This window comes from Trachemys scripta, chromosome 12 (assembly GCF_013100865.1).
Source record: "Trachemys scripta elegans isolate TJP31775 chromosome 12, CAS_Tse_1.0, whole genome shotgun sequence".
NCBI lineage: Eukaryota > Metazoa > Chordata > Testudines > Emydidae > Trachemys > Trachemys scripta.
The window spans coordinates 36,983,093-36,992,507 of NC_048309.1; the positions used below are offsets into that span (position 1 = coordinate 36,983,093).

Sequence of the window (9,415 nt, forward strand, 5' to 3'; positions counted from 1 at the left end):
GTGGTCTTCTTCATAGTCTACATGACAACGTGGGTGGGAAACTTCACGATCATCATTGCCGTGATCACCCACCACCAGCTGCACACTCTGATGTACTTCCTGCTGGCCAACTTGGCTTTCCTAGATGTCAGCGACTCCTCAGTCAATGCACCCAAACTGCTGTCAGGTCTCCTCTTTTAGTGCAATATCATTTTGTTCAATGAGTGCCTCCTCCATATGTTCTTCTTCCATTTCATCGGTGCTGCAATGACGTTTTGTCTTGTGATGATGGCAGTCGATCGGTACGTAGCCATCTATAAACCACTGCAATACTTGACTATCATGAACCAAGGTGTATGTGTGGGGTTGGTGTCACTGGCATGGCTGCGTGGATTTGCTCACTCTTTTGTTCAGATTGAACTGATTCTCCAGTTACCATTCTGTGGACTTAATATCCTAGACAATTTCTACTGTGATGTCCCACAAATCATCAAACTGGCCTGCACTGACACCTACTTGATTGAACTATTGATGGTCTTCAATGGTGGGCTGCTTCTCATAATAGTCTTCGTCTTTCTACTCACTTCATACACCGTCATCTTAGTCAAGATAAGGACACATGACACGGAGGGGAAGCACAAGTCTTTGGCCACTTGTGGAACGCAGATCACAGTTGCGAGCTTAATATTCATTCCTGGCATCTTCATCTATGCTCGGCCCTTCCGGAAATTCCCCATGGATAAGTTGGTCTCAGTCCTGTACACTCTAATCACCCCAATGCTGAATCCAATGATCTACACGCTGAGAAATGCCGAGATGAAAAAGTCCATCAGGAGACTGATTAGGAGAATGCTGTTACCAGGGAGGAAAAGAGAGGCATGATTTATATTTTTGAATGAGATTGTGTTCAGAAATAAATCACAGACCAAGGGTCAGAATCCTTAATAAAGTCTACAGGGCCAGTTGGTGTATATCAGTAGACTCCATTGGAAACAATAGACGAGGACCTCAGTTTGTGTAAATCGACCTAGCTGCACTGGGCTCAGAGAGCCAGTGTAAATGTCCATAGACCTATTGTAGTCAATGAGCCAGATCCCCGGGTGGTGTAAATCAGCATATCTCCATAGGAGTTGTAGGCCAGATCCCTAGCTAATGCAATTTGATGTCACTCCCTGAACATCTTGCAGCAGCTAAGGATCTGAGCCTGACAATTTTTGATAAACATGTTCTATTAATAATTTCAAAGACGGACAAAAGATCAGGGAAATCAAAATCTTATTGGGAAGAAAAAAACCCTTTCAAATGAGGAATAGTTTATATAGCATAAATAATTTTCTAAATGTCATCATGTTGTTATTATTGAATGTTCCAGATTAGGAATTATGGATATTATATCATACGTTATAAATTTCTCCCTCAGGCACAGATGCTGTATATTTGTGTTTCTCATGTGACTGGTAAAAATTCAATCTTTGCTTTTACAGAGAATTAGAGTTAATTCTTTGAGACAATGTTTGTACTTCTATTTCTATCTATACGGGTTAAACTAAAGTTCTCTTTGGTTGCCTTTTCCACTAATCCTTACATAAAAATACATTTATAAAAAAGTGATGGCTAATCTTTTTTGATGGAAACTGGGCTTGATAAATAGTAGCTTTTTACTGAAGTTTGGAGATAACATTAAAAACATTGCTTTGCACGTTTTGAAAATTTTCTGAGGAAAAAAGTGGGGAAAATATTTTCTTACATTTATTTAGGAATTTTTTCTTCCCCTTTTCCACTCCTTTTCCCAATTTTACCTTAAAATGGGGAGAAAGTAAAAAGGAGATAAAGGAGATAAAAATAGAAAAAAGTGGAGGGAAATCCCAAGGTTAATCATTTTAGGTAACAGTTTATGTATTTTAATTTAAAGAAAAAATCAGTCATTTTCAAAATCATACAAATGAAAATACTTTTGAAAATTTGTGAAATATTTTTTTCTTTACCTACCAATACAATAATTATAACTTTTAGATTGTTAAAAAGTTGTTCCACTATGGAAATTAATTAAGTAAAAATGGCTTCTTTTCACTGTGTGCATATGTCATCCAGGTGTAATGGAGTTGGATTTTTAGGACCAAAAGAAATTTCCACAATTTTTATTCCTGCTAGACCTGCTAAGCAAACATAGTTCTATGAGAATGGCTAGATCAGCAGTTCTCAACCAGCAGCCCATGGGCCGCATTCAGCCCAAATAGCACACAGCTGCAGCCAAGCTCAGCTGTGTGCCAAAGGGTTCCCAGCTGCCCAGTGCAGTAGGGTCTGGGCTGCCCCACCACCCAGCATGGCAGAGTCGAGCCAGCCTGCCCCGCGTGGTGGGGGTCCAGGGTCAAGGCTGCCGGCTGGCCCCATAGCGTCAGGGGACTGGGGGCCAGGGCTACTGCCCAACCCCACAATGTCCTGGGGCCTTGGCAGGCAGCCGGCCAGTCTTGCATAGCAGGGATCTGGGGTCCAGGGTGGGCAGCCGGCCGGCCCTAAATTGTGGGGGTCCAGGATCTGGGTCGGGCAGCTGGCCGAGGGTCCGGGGTCGGGGTCTGGGCTGCCACTGCTCTGCCACCCAGCCCCTGCAGCCCAGGTAACACATTGTGGGATGCATATGAATCTCTTTCTTTGTAGCACAGTAGTTCAATCAACTTGTCCTCAGTACCAGACAGAGTCGATCCAAAGACAGTTAAAACACATCCCATCTGTATTAACTCCATATTGGACTCCTATAGGAAAATCAGATGGGACTATCTTCCTGTCTCCTTACATACCCCTCAATCAAAGTAGGTCCATGCACATTTCTCTATCTATCCAACCAGCCCCCTATTCTCACATTTGTCTATCTAGGTTCTTACATGCCCTCCACTGCTGTAATATCTGAGCATCTGCATGCTGCAGTGAATGTTATCACATGTGCTGCCCCAAGCCCTCCCCCTAAACCATATGGAACCCCAGGCAAGGGGCTTCTACAGGGGACATAGAATATTGGAATGGAATGGGACAATGCTTCTGAGCCACTGCCTTGTGATAGGGTAGAAGGACATCACTGTGTGGATGCTCCTTAGAGGACAACCCAGGCTGGAATTTGGCCTAACTACTGCAGGAGACACAATGTTCATTGTTCTCTGAGTTGATCTACTAGAACAGGTGCTGAAAGTCTCCAGAATTCAGTGCCTCTTCTGGATTAGCGTCATCTGACCAAGTCAAGTCCTGGGCATGAAGAATGGCAGAGCAGGATAAAGGGAATGCCCGTGGTTACAGCACTAGCCTAGAACATGAGAGATCTGGTTTTGAGTTCCTACTTTCTCAGAGATTTCCTTTGTGACCTGGAGTAAATAACCGAGAGCTGTATTTTAAAAAGGTATTTAAGCATAAGGTTGTATCTAAGAGGCTAGCAGGATTTTCAGAAGTCCCTAGGTGTCTAACTGCTATTGAGTGCTCATTGGGCCTCTTTAAAAATCCTAGTAGGCCTCTATCTGGATCTAGGGTTGCCAACTTCATATTTGCAGAAAACCGAACACCCTTTCCCCTCCCTCTGTCCCAACCCTTCTCTGAGGCCACGCTCCCAGTTCACTCCATTCCTCCCCTCCCTTCATCACTTGCTCTTCTCCACCCTTGCTCACTTGCTCATTTTCACACGGCTGAGGCAGAAGGCTGGGGTGTGAGAGGGGGTGAGGGCTCTGGCTGTGTGCTCTGGTGTGGGGCCAGAGATGAGGAGTTTGGAGTTCAGGAAGGGACTTTGGGCTGGGGCAGGGTTTTAGGGTGTGGGAGGGGGCTCTGGGCTGAGTCAGGGGGTTGGGTTGTGGGAAGGTGTATGGGCTCTGGTCTAGGGGTACGGGCTCAGGGGTGGGGCCATAAATAAGGGGTTTATGGTGCAAGAGAGGGTTCTGGGCTGGGGGAAAGTGTTGAGGTGCAGGAGGGTGTGCGGGCTGCGGGTGGCGCTTACCTTAGGCAGCTCCCAGGAAGCAGCGACATTTCCCTCTGGCTCCTAGGCGGAAGCGCAACCATGTGATTCTGTGCACAGCCCACACCTGCAGGTGCCACCCCGCCAGCTCCCATTGGCTGCGGTTCCTGGCCAATGGGAGCTGCTGAGCTGGTGTTAGTCCCAGGAGCAGTGCGCAGAACCCCCATGGCCGTGCCTCCGACTAGGACCCAGAGGGAGATGCCGACAGTTTGCCGGGAGTCATGAGGAGCCAGGTAGGGAGCCTGCCTGTGCTGCCAGCTGGACTTTTAATGTCCCAGTCAGTGGTGCTGACCGGAGCAGTCAGGGTCCCTTTTCAACATTGGCCAAACTGGACAATCACTACGCAAGAGGATAAATGGACACAAGTCAGATATCAGGAATGGCAATATACAAAAACCTGTAGGAGAACACTTCAACCTCCCTGGCCACACAATAGCAGATGTAAAGGTAGCCATCTTACAGCAAAAAAACTTCAGGACCAGACTCCAAAGAGAAACTGATGAGCTCCAGTTCATTTGCAAATTTGACACCATCAGATCAGGATTAAACAAAGACTGTGAATGGCTATCCAACTACAGAAACAGTTTCTCCTCCCTTGGTGTTCACACCTCAACTGCTAGCAGAGCAACTCACCCTCCCTGATTGAACTAACCTCGTTATCTCCACACTGATATATACCTGCCTCTGGAGATTTCCTTTACTTGCATCTGAAGAAGTGAGGTTCTTACCCACGAAAGCTTATGCTCCCAGTACTTCTGTTAGTCTCAAAGGTGCCACAGGACCCTCTGTTACTTTGGATAATGATGGCTAAAGTAAGTATGGCAACATTTAGTGTTTTGTACAATTCCGAAGAAAACACTACTAATCAGATAATAATAGTAGTAATAATAATAATAATACAACACTTTATTGTTATTCATAATAATACCTTTGATTCAAGGATCTCAAAGAATACAGATTCTGGAGAAATATTACTACTACTACTTTATAAATAGGAAAACTAAGGCACAGAGGAGAGATGAGCTCACTGTCAGTGTGAGTGAGCATCAGGGAAAGGAAGGGTATCAAGGATTCCAGACTTACAGACCACTGCTGTAATCACCACTGAAAGTGATAGTAAGAACTATTTGATGTGTACGTCTCTAGTATATCAGTTCACTTGAATTGTGCTAATGCTTTTCAGTAGAATACTTTTGAGGGGGTTGTTGACAGGTTTCAAAGAAAGATAGATCTTGTTTTTCTCTCCTAAGCCATATGTCAAATTAAAAAAATAATAAGATACATGAGTGTGGAAAAGATACCTGATTTTGAAAACATCATAGCAAGGGGAATCCTAGGGTCACTGTACAGTGGATCTCACTAAGCACCAAGGTTAGACAGAGATGTGAATCCAGTTCCTTTGGCATGATACAATTTTAAATCCTAGTTCTTCCACAGCTGAAAATATCAAGGACCAGAATTTCAGTTGACATCAAAGATGAATTAGTTTATAGCAGCAGAAGATCTGGTTTAGTAACTTTTGTGAAGCTACACTGATTTACACAAACTAGAGATCTGGCCCCTTAAGTTAGATAGAGTTTCAGTGGTGGTGATCTACACTAGCTAGGGAACTGGACCTTAGTGGTTTTATTCTAGTTAGTCTTCTTTTTGTCCCCTATACTTGTAATTGCAATAAGTCAGAGTAAATGAGGAAGATGAATTAGTCAGTTCTTATTTAGCATTCCTGCCCTCTAACAAGACCAGAGCTTACCTATATTACTGGAACATAATCTAATGGTTAGCACAGGAGATGAAGAGTTTCACTCCTTGCTCAGGGAAGGGACAGTGTTGTCCGAGAAGTGTGCTTAGAACAATGTGGGTTAGCAGTCAGGACTCCTAGGTTCTCTTCCCAGCCCTGGGAGGGAAATGGTATCTGGTAGTTAAGAGTGGGTGAGGGCAGGAAGCAGGGAGTCAGGACTCCTGCTTCTACTCCCAGCTCTGGGAGGGGAGTCGGGATTAGTTGTGAAAGTCTGATGGGCATATTCCTGTGTCAAAGATGGAGTGTGCTCAGGTGATTAGAGCAAGTTACAAGAACATGGGAATCCTGGGTTGTATTTTTGGCTGTGTTAAGTAATGTAATGGAATGTAATGTAATGTAGTGTAGTGATTAAAGCAGAGGACTAAGCAACAGGAAACCTGTTTTCTCTGCTAGTGCTATTTGTTTCTCTGATACTGTCGAGTCACATATCCCCCCATGCTTTAATTTAATATATATATATATATATATATATATACAGAGAGAGAGAGAGAGAGAGAGATTTCCCATAAAAATTCATTTTTGACACAATCCCATTTCTGAGCAGGAATATTTTTCATTGAAACATTTCAACCATCTTTACTCTGCACTATGGCAGTGAGATGGATTATCCATGGCCTATTGCTATTTTTACTTAGTTTAAAGAACTTCCTTCAATGGCATAACCAGCTCAGAATTTTTTGGCATTCCCACTATCTTCATCTTTGAAAAGTGGTTCATGTGTAAGACTACATTTTAGTCACTGGTATTTTTACTAAAAGTCATGCACAGGTCACGGGCAGTAAACAAAAATTCATGGCCCGTGACCTGTCCATGACTTGTACTATATAGCCCTAACTAAAACTTGGGCCGGGGTCTGCAGGTGCTCTGGGGGGGCACCACGGGTGCTGGGGGTGGGTGACCTGAGACCACCGCTGGCGCTGGTGGGGAGGGCGGGGGCGGTGTGCAGCCCAGGAACCCTGCTGGTGCTGGGATGGGGGAGGGGATTGTAGAGGCTGGCAGGCTCCCTACCCAGGTCCATTCAGCTCCCTGGCAGTGGCCAGAATGTCCCTACAGCTCGTAGGGGGAGGGAAGGACAGGGGGGCTCTGCATGCTGCTCCCACCATGAGCTCTGGCACTGCAGCTCCCATTGACCAGGAACCACAGCCAATGGGAGCTATGGAGGTGGTGCCTGCAAGCATGAGCAGCACACTGAGCCCCCTGGCTCTCTGCCTAGGAACTTCAGAGACATGCTGGCTGCTTCCAAGGAGGCCCCCCCTCTGAGGTAAGCGCCGCCCCACACCACAGCCCCCTGACCCAGCCTTGAGCCCCCTCCCATACCCAAACAGCTGCGGAAAGTCACAGAATCGGTGACTTCTGTGACCTCCATGACAGACATACAGCCTTATTCATGTGCCACTGAGGTCAACAGGAGTAGAGTTAGGTCAATGTGGGGCACTTCTGAAGATATCACCACTAGGTTTCTCAAGCTGGGTGCCCAAAAAGTGAGACCCTCAAAGATACTCAGGGGATGTAGCTGCCCAGTGGTGTCTAAACTTGAGCACACAGAGACAAAACTTGGTGGACATTTGTGAACCATGTGCCAGTAACTGATTGTCTCTTTGCTGTATTGCTCAGGTATAAAAACATGAAGATGGTGAATCAGACCATGGTTAGTGAATTTATCCTGGTGGGTTTCCCCAACCCTCAAGAAGTGGAGATCATCCTCTTCTTGGTATTCCTGGCATTCTTTGTGATGATACTCATGGGGAACGTCCTCATCATCATGCTGATATGCACTGATTGCCACCTTCAGACGCCCATGCACTTCTTCCTCATCCACCTGTCGCTCATTGAGATCCTCATGACCATCTCCATAATGCCCAAAATGATGTGGAACTTTCTTTCAGCGAGAAAAACAATCTCATTCTCCAGCTGCCTGGCCCCATCATACTTCTATTTCTTGCTGGGCTGCACGGAATACATACTCCTCGCTGTAATGTCCTATGACCGATACATGGCCATCTGTTTCCTCTTGCATTATGCCACCATAATGAGCGGAAAGGTTTGCTTCTTGCTGGTGGTTTGCTCATGGATGGGGAGATTCCTGGCTGTATTCGTACCAACTGCTATGAAAGCCGGGCTACCCTTCTGTGGGCCCAACATTATCAACCTCTTCTTCTGAGACAGCGCCCCCTTGCTGCATCTCACCTGCACCAACATATGCCTCATCAAACTGGTTGACTTTTTGGTGTCAACATTTGTGGCATTTGGCACGTTGCTGCCCACAGTTGTCTCCTACGTCTGCATCCTAGCCACCATCATGAAGATCCTATCCACCAAGGGCAGGATCAAAGCCTTCTCCACCTGTACTTACAATTTCACCATCATCACCATTGGCTTCGGGACCTCCTTAACAAAGTGGCATCCTTGCTGACCACAGTGGTGACTCCCATGCTCAACCCATTCATATTCAGCCTCAGGAACCAACAAGTCAAGGAGGTCTTGAGGGACTCCATTGCAAAGTGCTTTCCTTTGCAAAAGACACCAGACTCTGATTTGAGAATTGTGTTGAAGAACATATTTGAAAAGGATGACTGGATGAGAAGCTGGATATGAGTAAGCAGTGTGCCCTTGTTGCCAAGAAGGCTAACGACATATTGGGCTGCTTTAGTAGGAGCACTGCCAATAGTTTGAGGGAAGTGAGTATTCCCATCTATTCGGCACTAATGAGGCCACATCTGGAGTATTGCATCCAGTTTTGGGGCCCCCACTACAGAAATGATGTGAGCAAATTGGAAAGAGACCAGCGGAGGGCAACAAAAATGATCAGGAGGCTGGGGCACATGACTTAGGAGGAGAGGCTGAGGGAACTGAGCTTGTTTAGTCTTCAGAAGAGAAGAGTGAGAGGGGATTTGATAGCAGCCTTCAACTACCTGAAGATGGAGCTCGGCTGTTCTCAGTGGAGGCAGATGACAGAACAAGGAGCAATGCTCTCAAGTTGCAGTGTGGGAGGTCTAGGTTGGATAATAGGAAAAACTATTTTACTAGGAGGGTGGTGAAGCACTGGAATGGGTTACCTAGGGAGGTGGTGGATTCTCCATCCTTAGAGGTTTTTAAGGCCCGGCTTGACAAAGCCCTGGCTGGGATGATTTAGTTGGTGTTGGTCCTGCTTTGAGCAGGGGGCTGGACTAGATGACCTCCTGAGGTCTCTTCCAACCCTAATCTTCTATGATTCTATGATTTGACTGAGAGCAGCACATGAAGCAAATCCACCCCTGGTCTAAGTCAGTCAATGGAACGCCACCAAGACATACCACCTGAGGATCAGGACCCATATTTTATTTATAATTAACCTTACAATAGAAGTCTTCTCCTCTACCTGCTTTTAATTCCACTCTTGCTCCTCAGCTTCAGGGATGTATTAAATCCTGCCTTAGTGGGATGGTAGTGGTGGTGGGAATGGACTGAAAAACCCCTAGAGGTCCCTTCCAACCATACAAAGGGTGGGAGGGGAAATAAAATCACAGAGTGGGGAAGGGACTTGCTCACAGTGGGGAAGGGACTTACTCAGAGCAGGTCAGTAACAGAGGAATTGAATGCAGATCTCCTGACTCCTAGCTCAGTCCCCCTATATGCTGGACAATACTTTGCAAAGGTGTAAGTAATTACAC

At 45.8% G+C, this 9,415-nt stretch overlaps 1 protein-coding gene and 1 pseudogene across 1 annotated transcript in view; both read left to right on the plus strand.

The window, feature by feature from the left end:
* Nucleotides 1-861, plus strand: part of LOC117885393 (olfactory receptor 4D1-like) — a 41,156-nt gene extending 40,295 nt beyond the window's left edge. The window contains exon 3 of the mRNA XM_034786705.1: nt 275-861. Within this exon, the coding sequence (XP_034642596.1) occupies nt 275-861 (587 nt within the window). The remainder of the gene's footprint in view (nt 1-274) is intronic.
* A 6,130-nt stretch (nt 862-6,991) lies between these two features.
* On the plus strand, nt 6,992-8,360 carry LOC117885394 (annotated as a pseudogene).
* Nucleotides 8,361-9,415: the final 1,055 nt, after the last annotated feature.